This window comes from Pseudophryne corroboree, chromosome 6, assembly GCF_028390025.1.
Source record: "Pseudophryne corroboree isolate aPseCor3 chromosome 6, aPseCor3.hap2, whole genome shotgun sequence".
NCBI lineage: Eukaryota > Metazoa > Chordata > Amphibia > Anura > Myobatrachidae > Pseudophryne > Pseudophryne corroboree.
The window spans coordinates 294,705,420-294,729,954 of NC_086449.1; the positions used below are offsets into that span (position 1 = coordinate 294,705,420).

A 24,535-nucleotide genomic window follows, 5' to 3' on the forward strand; every position below is an offset into this window, starting at 1 on the left:
TTGCCACCCCCGAAATGCCTTCCTGCTGCCAGTCACCTTGCAATCGCCGCTGCGATTGAAATCTTCGTTCGAACAGCCACAGCGCATTTTGAACCCGATCTCACGGCAGCGAAAAACTGCAGCATGCGATCGGGTCGGAATGACCACCTAGGTACTAATAGCACTACCGTTAGTTCAATAAAGTTTACATTGACACGACATCAAGCGAGACTTCTGTAACTCAGGATCCAGCGATTCTGAAGTACCTAAACTGTGTAAGCCAGATGCTTTCAAAACTGTGAAGTAAAACAGTCCTTCACAAATAGACGGACTAAAAGTATGATCGAGAGCCTGCCTAGTGCAGTAAGCACGCCATTACTGACCAGATGTTGGTGAAATTTCGAGAAGTCACTTGACACTGACTGGAATAGACAGCAAAACTGAACAGAAAGATACGCTTCCCTGACATCCAGTTATGGCAACAAGTTGTCGGTCTCTTTGATGTGGTTCACCGATTGCAAGAGATCGACCCACAAGCACAAGGCAAAATTATCCATGCACAACCCGGTGCTCAAGGCGCGAAGATCTGAGCTGAGCAGCCCTCCTAAAATGTGCCCTACTCCATAAAACCCTAAAGACAACTGGAATCATGGAGATTGCAGGGGGGAGGAGCATACATTTAAATCTACAGTTTACATTAAGTGTCATCACCAGCCCCAACCTGCAATCCTCATGATCCAGTGTCCCCCCAGCCTTGCTGTAAGAGCAAAGGAATTTTTAATGCTGGGTAATACGGTGTTTGAGTGGTTGAAAACACTGGCATGAAAAAATAAGATTTTACTCACCGGTAAATCTATTTCTCGTAGTCTCTAGTGGATGCTGGGACTCCGTAAGGACCATGGGGAATAGCGGCTCCGCAGGAGACTGGGCACAACTAAAGAAAGCTTTAGGACTACCTGGTGTGCACTGGCTCCTCCCTCTATGACCCTCCGCCAGACCTCAGTTAGGATACTGTGCCCGGAAGAGCTGACACAATAAGGAAGGATTTTGAATCCCGGGTAAGACTCATACCAGCCACACCAATCACACCGTATAACTCGTGATACTATACCCAGTTAACAGTATGAAATATACCTGAGCCTCTCAACGGATGGCTCAACAATAACCCTTTAGTTAACAATAACTATATACAAGTATTGCAGACAATCCGCACTTGGGATGGGCGCCCAGCATCCACTACGGACTACGAGAAATAGATTTACCGGTGAGTAAAATCTTATTTTCTCTGACGTCCTAAGTGGATGCTGGGGACTCCGTCAGGACCATGGGGATTATACCAAAGCTCCCAAACGGGCGGGAGAGTGCGGATGACTCTGCAGCACCGAATGAGCAAACTCTAGGTCCTCCTCAGCCAGGGTATCAAACTTGTAAAATTTAGCAAATGTGTTTGCCCCCTACCAAGTAGCTGCTCGGCAAAGTTGTAAAGCCGAGACCCCTCGGGCAGCCGCCCAAGAAGAGCCCACCTTCCTCGTGGAATGGGCTTTCACTGATCCAGGATGCGGCAGTCCAGCCGCAGAATGTGCAAGCTGAATCGTACTACAAATCCAGCGAGCAATAGTCTGCTTTGAAGCAGGAGCATCCAGCGTGTTGGGTGCATACAGGATAAATAGCGAGTCAGTTTTCCTGACACTAGCTGTCCTGGAAACATAATTTTTCAGGGCCCTGACTACGTCCAACAACTTGGAATCCTCCAAGTCCTTAGTAGCCGCAGGCACTACAATAGGTTGGTTCAAATGAAAAGCTGATACCACCTTAGGGAGAAACTGGGGACGAGTCCTCAATTCTGCCCTATCCATATGGAAAATCAGATAAGGGCTTTTATATGACAAAGCCGCCAATTCTGACACCCGCCTGGCCGAAGCCAAGGCCAACAGCATGACTACTTTCCACGTGAGATATTTCAAATCCTCGGTTTTTAGTGGCTCAAACCAATGTGACTTTAGGAAATCCAACACCACGTTGTGATCCCAAGGTGCCACTGGAGGCACAAAAGGGGGCTGAATATGCAGCACTCCCTTAACAATTGTCTGAACATCAGGCAGTGAAGCCAGTTCTTTCTGGAAGAAAATCGACAGAGCCGAAATCTGGACCTTAATGGAACCCAATTTTAGGCCCATAGTCACCCCTGACTGTAGGAAGTGCAGAAAACGGCCCAACTGAAATCCTCCGTTGGGCCTTCCTGGCCTCACACCACGCAACATATTTTCGCCATATGCGGTGATAATGGTTTGCGGTCACTTCTTTCCTAGCTTTAATCAGCGTAGGGATGACTTCCTCCGGAATGCCCTTTTCCTTCAGGATCCGGAGTTCAACCGCCATGCCGTCAGACGCAGCCGCGGTAAGTCTTGGAACAGACAGGGCCCCTGCTGCAGCAGGTCCTGTCTGAGCGGCAGAGGCCATGGGTCCTCTGAGATCATTTTTTTTTTAAGTTCTGGGTACCAAGCTCTTCTTGGCCAATCCGGAACCACAAGTATAGTTCTTACTCCTCTCCTTCTTATTATTCTCAGTACCTTGGGTATGAGAGGCAGAGGAGGGAACACATACACCGACTGGTACCCCCACGGTGTTACAAGAGCGTCCACAGCTATCGCCTGAGGGTCCCTTGACCCGGCGCAATATCTTTTTAGCTTTTTGTTGAGGCGGGACGCCATCATGTCCACCTGTGGCCTTTCCCAATGGTGTACCATCATTTGGAAGACTTCTGGATGAAGTCCCCACTCTCCCGGGTGGAGGTCGTGCCTGCTGAGAAAGTCTGCTTCCCAGTTGTCCACTCCAGGAATGAACACTGCTGACAGTGCTAACACATGATTTTCCGCCCATCGGAAAATCCTTGTGGCTTCTGCCATCGCCATCCTGCTTCTTGTGCTGCCCTGTTGGTTTACATGGGCGACCGCCGTGATGTTGTCTGACTGGATCAGCACCGGCTGGTGTTGAAGCAGGGGTATAGCCTGACGTAGGGCATTGTGAATGGCCCTTCGTTCCAGAATATTTATGTGTAGGGAAGTCTCCTGACTCGACCATAGTCCTTGGAAGTTTCTTCCCTGTGTGACTGCCCCCCAGCCTCGAAGGCTGGCATCCGTGGTCACCAGGACCCAGTCCTGTATGCCAATCTGCGGCCCTCTAGAAGATGAGCACTCTGCAGCCACCACAACAGAGACACCCTGGCCCTTGGAGACAGGGTTATCAGCCGATGCATCTGAAGATGCGACCCGGACCACTTGTCCAACAGATCCCACTGGAAGCTACCATCTTTCCCAGGACTCGCGTGCATTGATGCACCGACACCTGTATTTGTTTTAGGAGGTCTCTGACTAGAGATGACAACTCCTTGGCCTTCTCCTCCGGGAGAAACACTCTTTCCTGTTCTGTGTCCAGAATCATACCCAGGAACAGTAGACGCGTCGTAGGAACCAGCTACGACTTTGGAATATTCAGAATCCAGCCGTGCTGTTGTAGCACTTCACGAGATAGTGCTACTCCGACCAACAACTGCTCCCTGGACCTCGCCTTTATAAGGAGATCGTCCAAGTACGGGATAATTATAACTCCCTTTTTTCGAAGGAGTATCATCATTTCGGCCATTACCTTGGTAAATACCCTCGGTGCCGGGGACAGACCAACGGTAACGTCTGGAATTGGTAATGACAGTCCTGTACCACAATTTTGAGGTACTCCTGGTGAGGAGGGTAAATGGGGACATGCAGGTAAGCATCCTTGATGTCCAGTGATACCATGTAATCCCCTTCGTCCAGGCTTGCAATAACCGCCCTGAGCGATTCCATTTTGAATTTGAACCTTCGTATATAAGTGTTCAAGGATTTCAATTTTAGAATGGGTCTCACCGAACCGTCTGGTTTCGGTACCACAACCATTGTGGAATAGTAACCCCGGCCTTGTTGAAGGAGGGGTACCTTGATTATCACCTGCTGGAGTACAGCTTGTGAATTGCCGCCAGTACTACCTCCCCTCGAGGGCAGCAGGCAAGGCTAATTTGAGGTAACGGCGAGGGGGAGTCGCCTCGAACTCCAGCTTGTATCCCAGTGATACTACTTGCAGAACCCAGGGATCCACCTGTGAGCGAGCCCACTGGTCGCTGAAGTTCCCGAGACACGCTCCCACCGCACCTGGCTCCACCTGTGGAGCCCCAGCGTCATGCGGTGGACTCAGAGGAAGCGGGGGAAGATTTTTGATCCTGGGAACTGGCTGTCTGGTGCAGCTTTTTCCCTCTTCCCTTGTCTCTGTGCAGAAAGGAAGAGTCTTCGACCCGCTTGCTTTTCTGAAGCCGAAAGGACTGTACCTGATAATACGGTGCTTTCTTAGGCTGTGAGGAAACCTGAGGTAAAAAAATTTCTTTCCCAGCTGTTGCTGTGGATACGAGGTCCCAGAGACCATCCCCAAACAATTCCTCACCCTTATAAGGCAGAATCTTCATGTGCCTTCTAAAGTCAGCATCGCCTGTCCACTGCCGGGTCCCTAATACCCTCCTGGCAGAATGGACATTGCATTAATGCTGGATGCCAGCCGACAAATATCCCTCTGTGCATCCCTCATATATAAGACGACGTCTTTAATATGCTCTATGGTTAGCAAAATAGTATCCCTGTCCCGACAGGGTAATAGACCACGCTGTAGCAGCACTATCCATGCTGAGGCAATTGCAGGTCTCAATATAGTACCTGAGTGTGTATATACAGACTTCAGGATAGCCTCCTGCTTTTTATCAGCAGGCTCCTTCAAAGTGGCCGTATCCTAAGACGTCAGTGCCACCTTTTTTGACAAACGTGTGAGCGCCTTATCCACCCTAGGGGATATCTCCCAACGTGACCTATCCTCTGGCGGGAAAGGGTACGCCATCAGTAATTTTTTAGAAATTACCAGTTTCTTATCGGGGGAACCCACGCTTCTTCACACACTTCATTCACTCATCTGATGGGGGTGTCAAAGTCAGAAAAATGTCTCTATGCACGTTGCCATATTTGCACCGCACACTGGTCCGCGCTGCGCATGCGTACGCTCTCCCGTGAAGACGCATACCCGCAATAGCGTGCACCCGCGGGCGCACGGTATGCGTATTTACGGTAGAGTTTATGTAGTCGTAGCGTGCGACTCATTCGTTACATATTTTCACAATTAATGTAGTTTGTAGATCATGGTCCCTTTGATAGATTCTGAAAGTTTGGTTAATATAGAATGTCCCTGAGCAGAGGAATCCCTCTTTGTATTGTACGAAGGGTCTAACAGGAATCATACAGCAGTGTTTGGTACCCATCGGAAGAGTATTTAATTAGCGATATTCCGGTGTTGGTTTGGAGCGTATTAATCGCTCGTGCGAATAGTTATGGACATAAGAAGTTTATGTCCATTTCTATTATTTACACATACTCAGGTATGCGGCGGGAAACCCAGTTTCCCACCCACCTGAGCTGTTTGAAATCGTCACAGCCCACCTGTATGAATCACCCTATGACCTTTTGTTATGATACGGGGCCGAATTCCGACGTCCAATGGACAATGGGATTGTAGGGACTATGAGATTGCATTGTGTGTGGGGCATAAATAGGCAGGCCGACCACATCCAGCTCTCACTCTTCAACGGTTCTCATTGCTGAAAATCGGGTGCTGGATGTCCAGGCGCATGCGATCGTTTCCCCTTTGTGCGTAAGTTTTCTCTCCGTAATCATTGTCTTACTGTGAGCCAATTTCTCTCATCTCTCTCCACTTCTCTCTCTCTCCCTCTTTCTCGTTTCTCTCACATCTCCCCTAGACTAGTATTGAATTGTATTAGATAGTATTGTATTTTGGTTAGGAAGTCTCTGTTATATTGTAGTGTATCATTTGTACTGTTATCCCCTTTTACAAGTATATTAGATATAATACAGTTAATAGGCTTTGGACCCTAAACCAGTATCTGTGTATTTCCTATAGTGTTAAGTGTTCACTTGAGCGTCGGAGACGCTCAAGCAGCTTTGTAGTTAGTCAGGTTACACCAGGTTGCACTTACACCCTGTATTCACATTAAGGTATTCTGTGTATTTCATTGGTATAACGTTTAGACATAAAGGTATAGCGTTGTGAGCGTCTGCGCCGCTGGTGATCTCCTCGTGGTCTCGAGCGTCCGCTACGCCATAGCGAATCATTACTCTAGTCATAGCCAACAACGTGCTGTCCTGTGATCACTGGGCCGTGAGCGAACGTGACGCTTGAGAGTCTCGCCTACGGCTGAGCGATCGTTACGCAACTAGCGTACCCTTCCGGTACTTCTTAAGTGAACAGCGTACAGTGTTCTTAGACTTCATTAAGGGTTGTTTATACGACAAAGGAATTTAGCATTGTCAGGGAACAAAACACTGGCTGCTTTTTCTCCCCAAACATAAAACCCCTTTTTTGTGGTACTTGGGTTAATGTCAGAAATGTGTAACACATTTTTCATATCTGAGATCATGTAACGGATGTACCTAGTGGATTGTGTATATGTCTCAACCTCGTCGACACTGGAGTCAGACTCCGTGACGACATCTGTGTCTGCCATCTGAGGTAGCGGGCGTTTTTGAGCCCCTGATGGCCTTTGAGACGCCTGGGCAGGTGCGGGCTGAGAAGCCGGCTGTCCCACAGCTGTTATGTCATCCAGCCTTTTATGTAAGGAGTTGACACTGTCGGTTAATACCTTCCACCTATCCACCCACTCAGGTGTCGGCCCCGCAGGGGGTGACATCATATTTATCGGCATCTGCTCCGCCTCCACATAAGCCTCCTCATCAAACATGTTGACACAGCCGTACCGACACACCACACACAGGGAATGCTCTGAGGACAGGACCCCACAAAGCCCTTTGGGGAGACAGAGAGAGAGTATGCCAGCACACACCAGAGCGCTATATATACACAGGGATTAACACTGTAACTGAGTGATTTTCCCAATAGCTGCTTATATATATACTGCTGCGCCTAAATTTAGTGCCCCCTCTCTCTTTTTTACCCTTTGTAGTCTTGAAAACTGCAGGGGAGAGCCTGGGAGCGATCCCTCCAGCGGAGCTGTGAGGGAAAAATGGCGCCAGTGTGCTGAGGGAGATATCCCCGCCCCTTTTTCGGCGGGCTTCTCCCGCTTTTTTATGGATCTCTGGCAGGGGTATATTTCACATATATAGCCTCTAGGACTATATATTGTAATTTTTTTGCCAGCCAAGGTGTTAATATTGCTGCTCAGGGCGCCCGCCCCCCCCCCCCAGCGCCCTGCACCCATCAGTGACCGGAGTGTGAGGTGTGCATGAGGAGCAATGGCGCACAGCTGCAGTGCTGTGTGCGCTACCTTGTTGAAGACCGAAGTATTCTGCCGCCGATTTTCAGGACCTTCTTCTTGCTTCTGGCTCTGTAAGGGGGACGGCGGCGCGGCTCCGGGACCGGACGATCGAGGTCGGGCCCTGTGTTCGATCCCTCTGGAGCTAATGGTGTCCAGTAGCCTAAGAAGCCCAAGCTAGCTGCAAGCAGGTAGGTTCGCTTCTTCTCCCCTTAGTCCCTCGTAGCAGTGAGTCTGTTGCAAGCAGATCTCACTGAAAATAAAAAAACCTAAAATTATACTTTCTTTTCTAGGAGCTCAGGAGAGCCCCTAGTGTGCATCCAGCTCAGCCGGGCACAAGATTCTAACTGAGGTCTGGAGGAGGGTCATAGAGGGAGGAGCCAGTGCACACCAGGTAGTCCTAAAGCTTTCTTTAGTTGTGCCCAGTCTCCTGCGGAGCCGCTATTCCCCATGGTCCTTACGGAGTCCCAGCATCCACTTAGGACGTCAGAGAAATGCTCATGTGATTGTGACCTTAGACTGGTCAGATTTATTAGTACAGCAGGCATGTGTCAATTAAACAGCAATGCAATTGTAACATAATCGGTACAGTCCTGGTAGAAGCATTTACTATTAGCGGCGGCAAAAAAAAAAAAATCATAAAAAGCAACTGTGGTCAAATAAGAACAATCAGTTAAAGCTTTACATAATGAAGCTTGACGTGTTTACAGTAACTATAATACATTTCATATAGTTAATGTAAATCAGTTTCTGATCAAACCTAAACCACATACGTGTGCATACCCTGTGTTACAGGCATTCATTAATTAGCAGTGGTGTCAGGGAATCAACAAACTATATATCCATACTGAATGGAAGCCAAGTGTTAAGTCCATGATTACTTTGGTAAATGAAAAGTGACCATATTAGTTTAACATGATTAAAATACCTAAAAATGGCAGAGCAAATCTATTTTTGGACACTTTGGATAGTATCACAGCAGAAAGGTTTTTAGGTAAATTCATAAAAGAAGAAAGAGCTTGACATATACATCATCTCAAGAGGGAATATCCACAGAAATTTTTAACCTTTGTGGAGCCCTTCTTTTCTTACTTGTGGATTCATAGAGTGTGTGTGAGCTCTCGATGTGGCACTGCAACTGGAAAGGAGTAGGAAACTGTCGATAACAGTGGTGGCAGGTGGTGTGATTTTCCCAACTTTCAGTACTCTGCTTCTCAAGTTCCAAATGATGCTTCATGTGGTTCATAAAGCTGCCAAAGAAAGAAGAACAGGTGCATTTTTTTCAACCAATAGGTACATTTTCGAGCAAATAAATACCAAAAAGGAAAAAAAGGTTTTTGCATCATGGAAAGAAGCACATGGTGAACTAAACCCTGACACAACAAAGACTCATTTAAAGAAAGTATATATTGTACATATGAGCCACATTCCCACTTACACATTTAAACCACACTAATGTGTTATGAGAAAGCACCATCTCATTAGGCGTAGAAATACTTTACAACATATGTAACTAGTTTGAATGTAATATTCAACAGCACTTGGGTCAACAGATTTAGATATAAAATGTCTGTGTTTAACACGACAATTCTTCTTAATGTGTACATTAATAACCTACTAGACATCAATACATATAAATGACTGACAAACTGAAGCAAGGGATATCAAATCAAAGCAGTGAGCTGTACATGCATCATATGAAGCTAAAATATATTGTTCCATGTCATCACCATTATCATGTGGCCTTACATTAAGCAATTATATGACCCATAGTAGATATAATTATTATTGCTGTGTGTGTGTTTGGGGTGTGGCCGGGCTACCTTGGGGTAGCACACCATAATATTTATTTAGAACTTTCGTAACACTCCTATTTATTTTTCCACTAATACTACTCTTTTGAGTATTTTACGAACACCCTTATTTTTGTATCACTTTCCAACACATAGCTCCTGCATCTTTCTTAACACTTTAGTATTTCAATGGTGTGCTGCCCTGGGGTGGTTGGGCCTGAGACAGCTTTGTAAGGTCCGCACCCTGGACTTTTAGGGACCTCCAGCAATAGAGACGCATTGAAGTGGTCTGGAGGCTTATCATATTTTTTGCAAAATATATGTAACCAGGATCTCTAAATTTGCATTGGCACAGGTGGTTCCACAGGGGGCGCCAGTTTAGTTACAAGCGTGTTTAACAGCGTGGAGAAGGTAGCCCAAGGTGGGTTATTTGTTGCCCCCTGAACCTGAACTCTCTGCTGCCAAATTTTCCTCCAAAATGTCTGCAGCATCACCACCACGCAATGTGGGAGAAGCCCCAGCTCCGTTGCCTCGTGTAGCTGACATAACAATATGCACAATATTGGGCAACCTGGTACAGTTCTTAGCAGCGATATACCTAGCAAGAACTCCCAGTATAGTGTGACTTTCCTGTCAGCACAAGCCAGGAATCCAAGAGATATATGATGACTATAAATCACAAAGAAAAATACACAGCAAGTATATCTTGTGAAATACCTATATTATTTAGCAAACCTGACACACTTAGCCCCTCAGGTTACAGAATATAGGAGCAGCGTGCTGAGTGAAATAACCGATATGGCAGCCACGCAGCAGCTACATGCACACACATATATTAGTCACAAGCATACCATGCAGAAATTATATACCATAAAACTGCACTGGACTAGCAAAACAAAGTAATACTCAGTATAGCTATATATGGTAACAATACATATAACAAAGCACAGTAGATACTGGATGTATATCACAGGGTGTTTGTACCACACAGCCCTGAATGTATGCACTCTTTCTTAACTAACACTGTCCCATGACAGGTAGAATACTTAAGTGTCCTGTAAAATGCACAGCGCTGGTGAGCAGGCGGCTTTACAGAGAAGGATTTTCCCCAGCAGTCCCAGGAACTGCACAGCTCCGTGTGATGGCGGCTGACAGGGAGTGAGGGGGAGATATGCAACTCCAGTGCGGGAAGATTCACTGAAATGGCGCCTTGGGGCTGGGGGAGGGGCTACAGGTTATGCCTTATCCCCTTGCTGGCTTCCCCACCGGGCGCTGCGGACTTTGATTAAAACAGGGTTTTTGTGAGAGAAAACCCCCCACCTGTGCCCTATGTCCCAGTGACTAGTGGAGTGGCTGCCCCGTTACAGTGTCCACGCCAGTGCGCGCGGCCCGCCTCCCACGGCTGCGCTGGATCGCGGATAACAGCGGGCCAAAGAGACCCCTTACCTCCCCTTGTAACTGCTGCCACGCAATCCAGGAGGTCAACGGCGGGTGTGTGTGACTAACCAGAAGTACACCGGAGCCTCCGCTGTAGTTACCCGGCAACCAGGGCGCGGGAGTATACAGTGGCGCTGGGGGAGTGAAGGGAGCTGCGGCAAAGGATGTGTGACTGACATTCATGAAAGCTGCAGCCCTTGAAGTCTTCAAAAGTTTCTTCTGATTAAGCCATAATATGGGCAGCAATGGAAGCTCCCCTGTTGATTGCCTGCTTACTGCGTGGCACCAACTTACAAACTGAGCTCCTGTGCACGGAGGCGGGATTATAGAGGCGGCGGCACTGTGCATTTTGGGAACAGTCAAAGCTTTGAGCCTGTTGATGCCTCGGATCAAGATCCTACTCTACACCCCGATGTTAATCCTTGTGGAGCCCAGTGTACCCCGCAGTAGAAACACAGATAGTGGTGAGATTCACACCAGCTCACACATAATAAAAATAAGAATTTACTTACCGATAATTCTATTTCTCGGAGTCCGTAGTGGATGCTGGGGTTCCTGAAAGGACCATGGGAATAGCGGCTCCGCAGGAGACAGGGCACAAAAAGTAAAGCTTTAGGATCAGGTGGTGTGCACTGGCTCCTCCCCCTATGACCCTCCTCCAAGCCAGTTAGATACTGTGCCCGGACGAGCGTACATAATAAGGAAGGATTTTGAATCCCGGGTAAGACTCATACCAGCCACACCAATCACACTGTACAACCTGTGATCTGAACCCAGTTAACAGTATGATAACAGCGGAGCCTCTGAAAAGATGGCTCACAACAATAATAACCCGATTTTTGTAACTATGTACAAGTATTGCAGATAATCCGCACTTGGGATGGGCGCCCAGCATCCACTACGGACTCCGAGAAATAGAATTATCGGTAAGTAAATTCTTATTTTCTCTATCGTCCTAGTGGATGCTGGGGTTCCTGAAAGGACCATGGGGATAATACCAAAGCTCCCAAACGGGCGGGAGAGTGCGGATGACTCTGCAGCACCGAATGAGAGAACTCCAGGTCCTCCTTAGCCAGGGTATCAAATTTGTAGGATTTTACAAACGTGTTTGCCCCTGACTAAATAACCGCTCGGCAAAGTTGTAAAAGCCGAGACCCCTCGGGCAGCCGCCCAAGATGAGCCCACCTTCCTTGTGGAATGGGCATTTACATATTTTGGCTGTGGCAGGCCTGCCACAGAATGTGCAAGCTGAATTGTATTACACATCCAACTAGCAATAGTCTGCTTAGAAGCAAAAGCACCCAGTTTGTTGGGTGCATACAGGATAACAGCAAGTCAGATTTCCTGACTCCAGCCGTCCTGGAAACATATATTTTCAGGGCCCTGACAACATCTAGCAACTTGGAGTCCTCCAAGTCCCTAGTAGGTGCAAGGCACCACAATAAGCTGGTTCAGGTGAAACACTGACACCACCTTAGGGAGAGAACTGGGGACGAGTCCGCAGCTCTGCCCTGTCCGAATGGACAAACAGATATGGGCTTTTTTGAGAAAAAACCACCAATTTGACACTCGCCTGGTCCAGGCCAGGGCCAAGATCATGGTCACTTTTCATGTGAGATGCTTCAAATCCACAGATTTGACTGGTTTTAAACCAATGTGATTTGAGGAATCCCAGAACTACGTTGAGATCCCACAGTGCCACTGGAGGCACAAAAGGGGGTTGTATATGCAATACTCCCTTGACAAAATTCTGGACTTCAGGAACTGAAGCCAATTCTTTCTGGAAGAAAATCGACAGGGCCGAAATTTGAACCTTAATGGACCCCAATTTGAGGCCCATAGACACTCCTGTTTTCAGGAAATGCAGGAAACGACCGAGTTGAAATTTCTTTGTGGGGCCTTCCTGGCCTCACACCACGCAACATATTTTCGCCACATGTGGTGATAATGTTGTGCGGTCACCTCCTTTCTGGCTTTGACCAGGGTAGGAATGACCTCTTCCGGAATGCCTTTTTCCCTTAGGATCCGGCGTTCCACCGCCATGCCGACAAACGCAGCTGCGGTAAGTCTTGGAACAGACATGGTACTTGCTGAAGCAAGTCCCTTCTTAGCGGCAGAGGCCATAAAACCTCTGTAAGCATCTCTTGAAGTTCCGGGTACCAAGTCCTTCTTGGCCAATCCGGAGCCATGAGTATAGTTCTTACTCCTCTACGTCTTATAATTCTCAGCACCTTAGGTATGAGAAGCAGAGGAGGGAACACATACACCGACTGGTACACCCACGGTGTTACCAGAACGTCCACAGCTATTGCCTGATGGTCTCTTGACCTGGCGCAATACCTGTCCCGTTTTTTGTTCAGACGGGACGCCATCATGTCCACCTTTGGTATTTCCCAACGGTTTACAATCATGTGGAAAAAACTTCCCGATGAAGTTTCCACTCTCCCGGGTGGAGGTCGTGCCTGCTGAGGAAGTCTGCTTCCCAGTTTCCATTCCCGGGATGAAACACTGCTGACAGTGCTATCACATGATTTTCCGCCCAGCGAAAAGTCCTTGCAGTTTTTGCCATTGCCCTCCTGCTTCTTGTGTCGCCCTGTCTGTTTACGTGGGCGACTGCCGTGATGTTTTTCCCACTGGATCAATACCGGCTGACCTTGAAGCAGAGGTCTTGCTAAGCTTAGAGTATTATAAATTTACCCTTAGCTCCAGTATATTTATGTGGAGAAAAGTCTCCAGACTTGATCACACTCCCTGGAAATTTTTTCCTTGTGTGACTGCTCCCCAGCCTCTCGGGCTGGGCTCCGTGGTCACCAGCATCCAATCCTGAATGCCAAATCTGCGGCCCTCTAGAAGATGGGCACTCTATAACCACCACAGGAGAGACACCCTTGTCCTTGGATATAGGGTTATCCGCTGATGCATCTGAAGATGCGATCCGGACCATTTGTCCAGCAGATCCCACTGAAAAGTTCTTGCGTGAAATCTGCCGAATGGAATTGCTTCGTAGGAAGCCACCATTTTTACCAGGACCCTTGTGCAATGATGCACTGTTTTTAGGAGGTTCCTGACTAGCTCGGATAACTCCCTGGCTTTCTCTTCCGGGAGAAACACCTTTTTCTGGACTGTGTCCAGAATCATCCCTAGGCACAGCAGACGTGTCGTCGGGATCAGCTGCGATTTTGGAATATTTAGAATCCACCCGTGCTGTTGTAGCAGTATCCGAGATAGTGCTACTCCGACCTCCAACTGTTCCCTGGACTATGCCCTTATCAGGAGATCGTCCAAGTAAGGGATAATTAAGACGCCTTTTCTTCGAAGAAGAATCATCATTTCGGCCATTACCTTGGTAAAGACCCAGGGTGCCGTGGACAATCCAAACGGCAGCGTCTAAAACTGATAGTGACAGTTCTGCACCACGAACCTGAGGTACCCTTAGTGAGAAGGGCAAATTTGGGACATAGAGGTAAGCATCCCTGATGTCCCCGGACACTATATAGTCCCCTTCTTCCTGGTTCGTTATCACTGCTCTGAGTGACTCCATCTTGATTTGAACCTTAGAATAAGTCTCACCTAGCCTTCTGGCTTCAGTACCACAATATAGTGTGGAATAATACCCCTTTTCCTTGTAGTAGGAGGGGTAATTTAATTATCACCTGCTGGGAATACAGCTTGTGAAATTTTTTCCCATACTGCCTCCTTGTCGGAGGGAGACCTTGGTAAAGCAGACTTCAGGAGCCTGCGAAGGGGAAACGTCTCTACATTCCAATCTGTACCCCTGGGATACTACTTGTAGGATCCAGGGGTCCTGTACGGTCTCAGCGCCATGCTGAGAACTTGTCAGAAGCGGTGGAGCGCTTCTGTTCCTGGGAATGGGCTGCCTGCTGCAGTCTTCTTCCCTTTCCTCTATCCCTGGGCAGATATGATCTTATAGGGACGAAAAGACTGAGGTTGAAAAGACGGTGTCTTTTTCTGCAGAGATGTGACTTAGGGTAAAAACGGTGGATTTTCCAGCAGTTGTCGTGGCCACCAGGTCCGATGGACCGACCCCAAAAAACTCCTCTTCCTTTATACGGCAATACACCTTTTTGCCGTTTGGAATCTGCATCACCTGACCACTGTCGTGTCCATAACATCTTCTGGCAGATATGGACATCGCATTTACTCTTGATGCCAGAGTGCAAATATCCCTCTGTGCATCTCGCATATATAGAAATGCATCCTTTAAATGCTCTATAGTCAATAAAATACTGTCCCTGTCAAGGGTATCAATATTTTTAGTCAGGGAATCCGACCAAGCCACCCCAGCTCTGCACATCCAGGCTGAGGCGATCGCTGGTCGCAGTATAACACCAGTATGTGTGTATATACTTTTTATGATATTTTCCAGCCTCCTGTCAGCTGGTCCTTGAGGACGGCCCTATCTATAGACGGTACCGCCACTTGTTTTGATAAGCGTGTGAGCGCCTTATCCACCCTAAGGGGTGTTTCCCAACGCGCCCTAACTTCTGGCGGGAAAGGGTATACCGCCCATAATTTTCTATCGGGGGGAACCCACGCATCATCACACACTTTATTTAATTTATCTGATTCAGGAAAAACTACTGTAGTTTTTTCACATCCCACATAATACCCTCTTTTGTGGTACTTGTAGTATCAGAAATATGTAACACCTCCTTCATTGCCTTTAACGTGTGGCCCTAATAAGGAATACGTTTGTTTATTCACCGTCGACACTGGATTCAGTGTCCCTGTCTGTGTCTGTGTCGACCGACTAAAGTAAACGGGCGTTTTAAAACCCCTGACGGTGTTTTTTGAGACGTCTGGACCGGTATATGTCGGCCGTCTCATGTCGTCAACCGACCTTGCAGCGTGTTGACATTATCACGTAATTCCCTACATAAGCCATCCATTCCGGTGTCGACTCCCTAGAGAGTGACATCACCATTACAGGCAATTGCTCCGCCTCCTCACCAACATCGTCCTCATACATGTCGACACACACGTACCGACACACAGCACACACACAGGGAATGCTCTGATAGAGGACAGGACCCACTAGCCCTTTGGAGAGACAGAGGGAGAGTTTGCCAGCACACACCAAAAACGCTATAATTATATAGGGACAACCTTATATAAGTGTTTTCCCTTATAGCATCTGTTTTATATATTTCTAACGCCAAATTAGTGCCCCCCCTCTCTGTTTTAACCCTGTTTCTGTAGTGCAGTGCAGGGGAGAGCCTGGGAGCCTTCCCTCCAGCCTTTCTGTGAGGGAAAATGGCGCTGTGTGCTGAGGAGATAGGCCCCGCCCCTTTTTCGGCGGCCTCGTCTCCCGCTTTTAACGGATTCTGGCAGGGGTTAAATATCTCCATATAGCCTCCGGAGGCTATATGTGAGGTATTTTTAGCCAAAATAGGTTTTCATTTGCCTCCCAGGGCGCCCCCCTCCCAGCGCCCTGCACCCTCAGTGACTGCCGTGTGAAGTGTGCTGAGAGGAAAATGGCGCACAGCTGCAGTGCTGTGCGCTACCTTTAGAAGACTGAGGAGTCTTCTGCCGCCGATTCTGGACCTCTTCTTACTTCAGCATCTGCAAGGGGGCCGGCGGCAAGGCTCCGGTGACCATCCAGGCTGTACCTGTGATCGTCCCTCTGGAGCTGATGTCCAGTAGCCAAGAAGCCAATCCATCCTGCACGCAGGTGAGTTCACTTCTTCTCCCCTAAGTCCCTCGTTGCAGTGATCCTGTTGCCAGCAGGACTCACTGTAAAATAAAAAACCTAAGCTAAACTTTTCTAAGCAGCTCTTTAGGAGAGCCACCTAGATTGCACCCTTCTCGGCCGGGCACAAAAATCTAACTGGCTTGGAGGAGGGTCATAGGGGGAGGAGCCAGTGCACACCACCTGATCCTAAAGCTTTACTTTTTGTGCCCTGTCTCCTGCGGAGCCGCTATTCCCATGGTCCTTTCAGGAACCCCAGCATCCACTAGGACGATAGAGAAAAGGAAAGCCAAGCTAACCAACTTGGAACAATTCAGCAACGGCTGAAACAACAATACTGAACCAAGTAACAATGCAGGAATACGAAACACCGGGCAGGCGCCCAGCATCCTCTATGGACTACGAGAAAAGGATTTACCGGTAGGTAATTAAAATCTTATTTTCTCTTACGTCCTAGAGGATGCTGGGGTCCACATTAGTACCATGGGGATGTACCAAAGCTCCCAGTACAGGAGGGAGAGTGCTGAGGTTCCCGCAAAAGATTGACCAAACTTTAGGTCCTCAGAGGCCAAAGTATCGAACTTGTAGAGCTTAGCAAACGTGTTCGACCCAGACCAAGTAGCTGCTCGGCAAAGCTGTAAAGCCAAGACACCCCAGGCAGCCGTCCAGGAAGAACCCACTTTACGAGTAGAGTGGGCCTTAACAGAGGTTGGACACGGCAAGCCTGCTGTAGAATAAGCATGCTGGATAGTAAACCTGATCCAACGAGAAGTCATCTGCTTAGAAGCAGGACACCCAACCTTGTTGGGATCATAAAGGACAAATAGTGAGTCCGACTTCCTGTGACGAGAAGTTCTCTTCACATAAATTTTCAAAGCTCTCACCACATCCAAAGACTTTGAGGTAATTAAGAAGTCAGTAGCCACTGGCACCACAATAGGTTGGTTGATATGAAAAGTTGACAAAACCTTAGGAAGAAACTGCTGTCGCGTTCTGAGCTCAGGCCTATCTTCAAGGAAAAATCAAATAGGGGCTCTTGCAAGACAAAGCCCACAATTCCGACACACGTCTAGCAGATGCCAATGTCAACAGTGTGACCGCCTTCCAAGTAAGAAACTTGACATTCCCCCCTGCAAAGGTTCGAAGCAATCCGATTGCAGGAACTGCAGCACCACATTAAGATCCCATGGTGACGTAGGAGGCACAAAGGGAGGTTGGATGTGCAGAACCCCTTTCAAGAAAGTCTGAACCTCAGGGAGGGCAGCCAATTGTTTCTGGAAAAAAAATGGACAAGGCCGAAATCTGGACTTTTATGGAGCCCAAACGTAGGCCCACATCCACACCAGCCTGCAGAAAGAGGAGAAACCGTCCAAGTTGAAACTCCACCGTTGGATATTTCTTGGATTCACACCAAGACACATACTTTCTCTAAATCCGATGGTAGTGTTTAGACATAACTCCCTTCCTAGCCTGAATGAGGGTAGGAATGGTCTTTTTTTCGGAACGCCCTTCTGAGCTAAGATCTGGCGTTCAACCTCCATGCCGTTAAATGTAGCCGCGGAAAGTCTTGATAAGCGAACGGCCCCTGTTGAAGGTCCTCGCGAAGAGAAAGAGGTTTCGGATCCTCCAGGAGTAACTCCAGAAGATCTGCGTAACAAGCCGTCCTTGGCCAGTCCAGAACAATGAGGATTGCCTGAACTCTTGTTCTTTTTATCAGTCTGAGAATCCTTGGGATGGGTGGAAGTGGAGGGAGCACATACACTGACTGGAACACCCACGGAGATACCAGTGCATCCACCGCCACTGCCTGTGGGTCTCTCGACCTGGAGCAGTACCTGCAAAGTTTCTTGTTGAGGCGAGAGGCCATCATGTCTACCTGAGGTACGCCCCATCGGCTTGTCACCTTTGCGAACACCTCCTGGTGGATGCCCCAATCTCCTGGATGGAGATCGTGTCTGCTGGGGAATTCCACTTCCCTGTTGTCCACTCCCAGAATGAAGATTGCTGATAGCGCCACTGCGTGCTTTTCTGTCCAGAGGAGGATTCTTGTTACCTCCGTCATTGCCGCTCTGCGTTCCGCCCTGTCGGTTATGTAGGACACTGCCGTTACATTGTCTGACTGAACCTAAATGACCTGATCTTGCAGAAGGTGTGCCGCTTGTAGAAGGCCGTTGTATATGGCCAGTAATTCCAGAATGTTTATCGGAAGGATGGATTCCAGACTTGACCATCTTCCTTGGAAGTGTTCCCCTTGGGTGACCGCACCCAAACCTCTGTGACTTGCATAAGTGGTTAGAAGGATCCAATTCTGAATCCCGAACCTGCGGCCCTCGAGTAGGTGAGAAGTTTGCAGCCACCAGAGGAGCGAAATTCTGCCTTTCGGAGACAGGCGTATCCGCTGATGAATGTGGAGATGTGATCCCGAACATTTGTCTAGGAGATCCAGTTGGAAGGACCTTGCATGGAATCTTCCGTACTGTAGAGCCTCGTAGGAGGCTAACATCTTCCCCAGAAGGCGACTGCACTGATGAACCAATACCCGGGCTGGCTGGAGGACATCCCGTACCATTGCTTGGCTTACCAACGCATTCTCTACCGGTAGAAACACTCTCTACACTTCCGTGTCGAGTATCATCCCCAGGTAGGGCAGTCTCCTTGTTGGCTCCAAATGTGAGACTTTGGAAGGTTCAGGATCCACCCATGATTCTGGAGCAGTTGAGTTGCAAGAGCAATACTCTGATGCAATCTCACCCTGGACAACGCTTTTATCAGGAGATCGTCCAGATATGGAATTATGTTCACTCCTTGCCTGCGGAGGAGTAGCATCATTTCTGCCATTACCTTGGTGAACACCCTCTGTGCCGTGGAGAGGCCAAATGGCAGTGCCTGGAACTGATAGTGACAGTCCAGCAACGCAAATCTGAGATAAGCCTGGTGAGGCGGCCAGATCGGAACATGAAGGTACGCATCCTTGATATCCAGGGATACTAGGAATTCCCCCGCCTCCAGACCTGAGATCACCGGTCTCAGAGACTCCATCTTAAATTCCCTCAAGTAAGGGTTCGAAGACTTTAGGTTTAAAATCGACCTTACCGAACCGTCCAGTTTCGGCACCACAAACAGGTTTGAGTAATAACCATTGTGTCTTAGGTAAGGTGGAACTGGATCAATGACATTTGTTTGGACCAATTTTTGAATGGCTTCCTGTAGGATAGCACTTTCTATCAGCGAAACTGGTAAGCCTGATGTGAAGAATCTGTAAGGTGGGAGTTCCTGAAACTCCAGTCTGTAGCCCTGGGTAACAATGTCTGACACCCATGGGTCCAGGCCTGATGACGTCCAGATGTGAGTGAAATTTTTTAGTCTCGCTCTAACCTGCCCGATCTCCAGGCTAGGAGGACCACCGTCATGCTGAAGCTTTTGAGGAAGCAGAACCTGGTTTCTGTTCCTGCGAACCTGCTGGTGCAGGTTTTTCGGATTTTCCCCGACCTCCTCTAAAGAAGGTGGAAGGGGATTTGGATTTTTAAAATTTTGCTGTGCAAAAGGATTGCAGTGTAGACATAGGAAAAGATTTCCTAGTCGGTGGAGGGGAGAAAGGTTGACTTAACCGCAGTTGCCGTGGAAATCCACGCATCCAAAGCATCCCCAAACAGAGCCTGACCTGTGAAGGGTAGGTTCTCCACACTTTTCTTGGATTCTGCATGCGCAGTCCACTGGCATAGCCAGAGTCCTCTGTGTGCGGATACTGCCATAGAAGTAGTCCTTGCAATCAGCATTCAAAGGTCTTTCATGGCCTCCACCATGAACCCAGCAGAATGCTGTATGTGACGCAAAAATAAATCAATGTCACACCTATCCATAAAATCTAATTCCTCTAGTAATGTGCCTGACCACTTTACTATGGCTTTAGAAATCCACGCACAAGCAATAGTGGGCCTTAAAGCCACGCCTGTAGCAGTGTATATTAGTTTGAGCGTAGTCTCAATCTTGCTGTCAGCCGGCTCCTTTAGGGCGGTTGAACCAGGGACAGGTAAAACCACCTTTTTAGAGAACCTAGATACAGAAGCGTCTACAATAGGTGGTGTTTCCTATTTCTATCCTCTTCAGGGAAAAACGAAAGCAATGAGAATTCTTTTAGGGATCTGGAATTTTTTTCTCTGGGTTTTCCCAGGATTTTTCAAATAAAGAGTTCAGCTCTTTAGAAGCAGGGAAGGTGAGAGAGGATTTCTTATTTTACGTAAAATAAGATTCCATCTTCCAGCTCAGCTACCTTCTCAGTATATATGTAAAACATTACTGTCTTCAATCATCAACTGCACCCCCTTAGCAAGGGATGCATCACCCCCCTGCATATCCCCATCACCGTACCCTGTATCAGAGTCGGTATCTGTGTCAACGTGCATTCATTGGGCAAGTGTACTTTTTTTAGGGTATGTAGGTGGGGTATGGGAGGAAGGCGCTGAATGCTGTAACACCTCAACAGATTTCCTAAAAAACTGCGTCTCTTTCTCTTATTGTGACATCCTAGATGAAATCTGTGGTAACATTCCCCTTAAAGAATCCACCCATGGGGGTTCAGATTCGAAAGGATGGGAAAGCACATTACAGTACTGAGCACATGGGATAGACTCTTCAGAAGATACACACTTTGCAGCACAAGATACAGAGACCTTAGACATGGTAATGTGGATAAATACACATACACACAGGAAAAGTCAGACACAGTTCACTCCAGAGTACCTTCAGAGAGTCACAGAGTATAAGGAGCCAGCCACACAGCGCCCCAGTAGGCAGTTAATAGAATAAACGTCCGGCGCTTACTGAGTAACCTTAATAGGAGAAACAGTACTTATAACACTCTCCCTCCCTGTCTATAATACCCTGGTACCACAGGGGTATGCTGGAGTTATGAGGAGGGCAGCGTTCCCTGTCAGCGTCTCATCTGTGTGATCTGCAGGGAGAAAATGGCGCTGGTGAGTGCTGGATCCGCTCTGGGGAGAAGTCCTACCCCCTGTAACGGTACTTCTTCCCGCACTTAACAGATTATACTGGCCTGAGGTATTTGTGCTGCTAACAGTGGGATTAGCCCGTTAGCATATTTGACCAGTGTAGGGTATGTGCACTGGCCCAGGACGCCCCTCACAGCGCCGTACACCAAGTGCCGCTGAGCCTTCCGCAGCGCAGCCTGTCAGAGCTGCGCTCCCACCCTTGTGCCGCCATTCCCGCTGGCGACCAGCTTCCCGGGTCTGCCGGCATCCTACTCACCACTCTACTTTCTTCTGGCTGTTATGGGGTGGCGGCCGTGCTGCGGGAGTGAGCAGTTGCCTCGTGGGCTTGCGATCAGCACCCTCAGGAGCTCAGTGTCCTCTCAGCGGAGATAGAGAACCATTAACTTCTAGAGCTGGTTCCTACTCCCCTCTAAGCCCCACGAAGCAGGTAGGCTGTTGCCAGCAGCCTGCCTGTTCCTAACTAAACTTAGAAAATAATAAAACTAGAAAAACTCCTAAGAGCTCCCCTAGCTGTGACCGGCTCCTCCGGCACATTTTCTAAACTGAGTCTGGTAGGAGGGGCATAGAGGGAGGAGCCAGCCCACACTATTAAACTCTTAAAGTGCCAGTGGCTCCCAAAGGACCAGTCTATACCCCACGGTACTAATGCGGACCCCAGCATCCTCTAGGACGTAAGAGAAAATGGGGTTAAAATAAAAAAAATGTGATAAAAATCTGAAGCTATAAATTTAAAGTAAGTTAAAATAAGATTTTACTTACCGATAAATCTATTTCTCGTAGTCCGTAGTGGATGCTGGGGACTCCGTCAGGACCATGGGGATTAGCGGCTCCGCAGGAGACAGGGCACAAAAATAAAGCTTTAGGATCAGGTGGTGTGCACTGGCTCCTCCCCCAAGCCTCAGTTAGGATACTGTGCCCGGACGAGCGTACACAATAAGGAAGGATTTTGAATCCTGGGTAAGACTCATACCAGCCACACCAATCACACCGTACAACTTGTGATCTGAACCCAGTTAACAGTATGACAACGTAGGAGCCTCTGAACAGACGGCTCACAACAAGAACAACCCGATTTTTTTGTAACAATAACTATGTACAAGTAATGCAGACAATCCGCACTTGGGATGGGCGCCCAGCATCCACTACGGACTACGAGAAATAGATTTATCGGTAAGTAAAATCTTATTTTCTCTAACGTCCTAGTGGATGCTGGGGACTCCGTCAGGACCATGGGGATTATACCAAAGCTCCCAAACGGGCGGGAGAGAGCGGATGACTCTGCAGCACCGAATGAGAGAACTCCAGGTCCTCTTTAGCCAGGGTATCAAATTTGTAGAATTTTACAAACGTGTTCTCCCCCAACCACGTAGCTGCTCGGCAGAGTTGTAATGCCGAGACCCCTCGGGCAGCCGCCCAGGATGAGCCCACCTTCCTTGTGGAATGGGCCTTGACAGATTTAGGCTGTGGCAGGCCTGCCACAGAATGTGCAAGTTGAATTGTGCTACAAATCCAACGAGCAATCGTCTGCTTAGAAGCAGGAGCACCCAGCTTGTTGGGTGCATACAGTATAAACAGCGAGTCAGATTTTCTGACTCCAGCCGTCCTTGAAATATATATTTTCAATGCCCTGACAACGTCCAGCAACTTGGAATCCTCCAAATCGCTAGTAGCCGCAGGCACCACAATAGGCTGGTTCAGGTGAAACGCTGACACCACCTTAGGCAGAAAATGAGGACGCGTCCGCAGTTCTGCCCTGTCCGAATGGAAAATCAGATATGGGCTTTTATACGATAAAGCCGCCAATTCTGACACTCTCCTGGCTGAAGCCAGGGCCAGTAGCATGGTTACTTTCCATGTAAGATATTTCAAATCCGCCGATTTGAGTGGCTCAAACCAATGGGATTTGAGAAAATCCAAAACTACATTAAGGTCCCACGGAGCCACTGGGGGCACAACCGGGGGCTGTATATGTAGTACTCCTTTTACAAAAGTCTGGACTTCAGGAACTGAAGCCAATTCTTTCTGGAAGAAAATCGACAGGGCCGAAATTTGAACCTTAATGGACCCCAACTTGAGGCCCATAGACAATCCTGTTTGCAGGAAATGTAGGAATCGACCCAATTGAAATTCCTCCGTGGGGGCCTTCCTGGCCTCACACCACGCAACATATTTTCTCCAAATGCGGTGATAATGTTGTGCAGTCACCTCCTTCCTGGCTTTAACCAGTGTAGGAATGACCTCTTCTGGAATGCCTTTTTCCCTTAGAATTCGGCGTTCAACCGCCACGCCGTCAAACGCAGCCGCGGTAAGTCTTGGAATAGACACGGTCCCTGCTGAATCAGGTCCCGTCTTAGAGGTAGAGGCCACGGATTTTCCGTGAGCATCTCCTGAAGTTCCGGGTACCAAGTTCTTCTTGGCCAATCCGGAGCCACGAGTATCGTTCTTACTCCCCTTTGCCGTATAATTCTCAGTACTTTGGGTATGAGAGGCAGAGGAGGAAACACATACACTGACTGGAACACCCACAGTGTTACCAGAGCGTCCACAGCTATTGCCTGAGGGTCTCTTGACCTGGCGCAATACCTGTCCAGTTTTTTGTTGAGGCGAGACGCCATCCTATCCACCTTTGGTTTTTCCCAACGGTTCACAATCATGTGGAAGACTTCTGGATGAAGTCCCCACTCTCCCGGGTGTAGATCGTGTCTGCTGAGGAAGTCTGCTTCCCAGTTGTCCACTCCCGGAATGAACACTGCTGACAGTGCTATCACATGATCTTCCGCCCAGCGAAGAATCCTTGCAGCTTCTGCCATTGCTCTCCTGCTTCTTGTGCCGCCCTGTCTGTTTACGTGGGCGACTGCCGTGATGTTGTCCGACTGGATCAACACCGGCTGACCCTGAAGCAGGGGTTTTGCCAGGCTTAGAGCATTGTAAATCGCTCTTAGCTCCAGTATATTTATGTGAAGAGACATCTCCAGGCTTGACCATACTCCCTGGAAGTTTCTTCCCTGTGTGACCGCTCCCCAGCCTCTCAGACTGGCATCCGTGGTCACCAGGACCCAGTCCTGTATGCCGAATCTGCGGCCTTCTAACAGATGAGCACTCTGCAACCACCACAGAAGAGACACCCTTGTCCGTGGCGATAAGGTTATCCGCTGATGCATCTGCAGATGCGATCCGGACCATTTGTCCAGCAGATCCCACTGAAAAGTTTGTGCGTGGAATCTGCCGAATGGGATTGCTTCGTAAGAAGCCA

The 24,535-nt window shown here is 48.3% G+C and overlaps 1 protein-coding gene across 6 annotated transcripts in view; it reads right to left on the reverse strand.

Moving 5' to 3' along the window:
- ZNF280D (zinc finger protein 280D) overlaps window positions 1–24,535 on the reverse strand; it is a 629,515-nt gene that overhangs the window by 500,124 nt on the left and 104,856 nt on the right. For all 6 annotated transcript variants that reach the window (XR_010179244.1, XR_010179243.1, XM_063926145.1 and 3 more), the window contains one exon: window positions 8,426–8,583. Coding sequence is in view for 4 of the 6 variants with exons in the window: in XM_063926145.1 (XP_063782215.1) it covers window positions 8,426–8,583 (158 nt within the window). In the remaining 2 variants the exon portion in view is untranslated. The remainder of the gene's footprint in view (window positions 1–8,425; window positions 8,584–24,535) is intronic.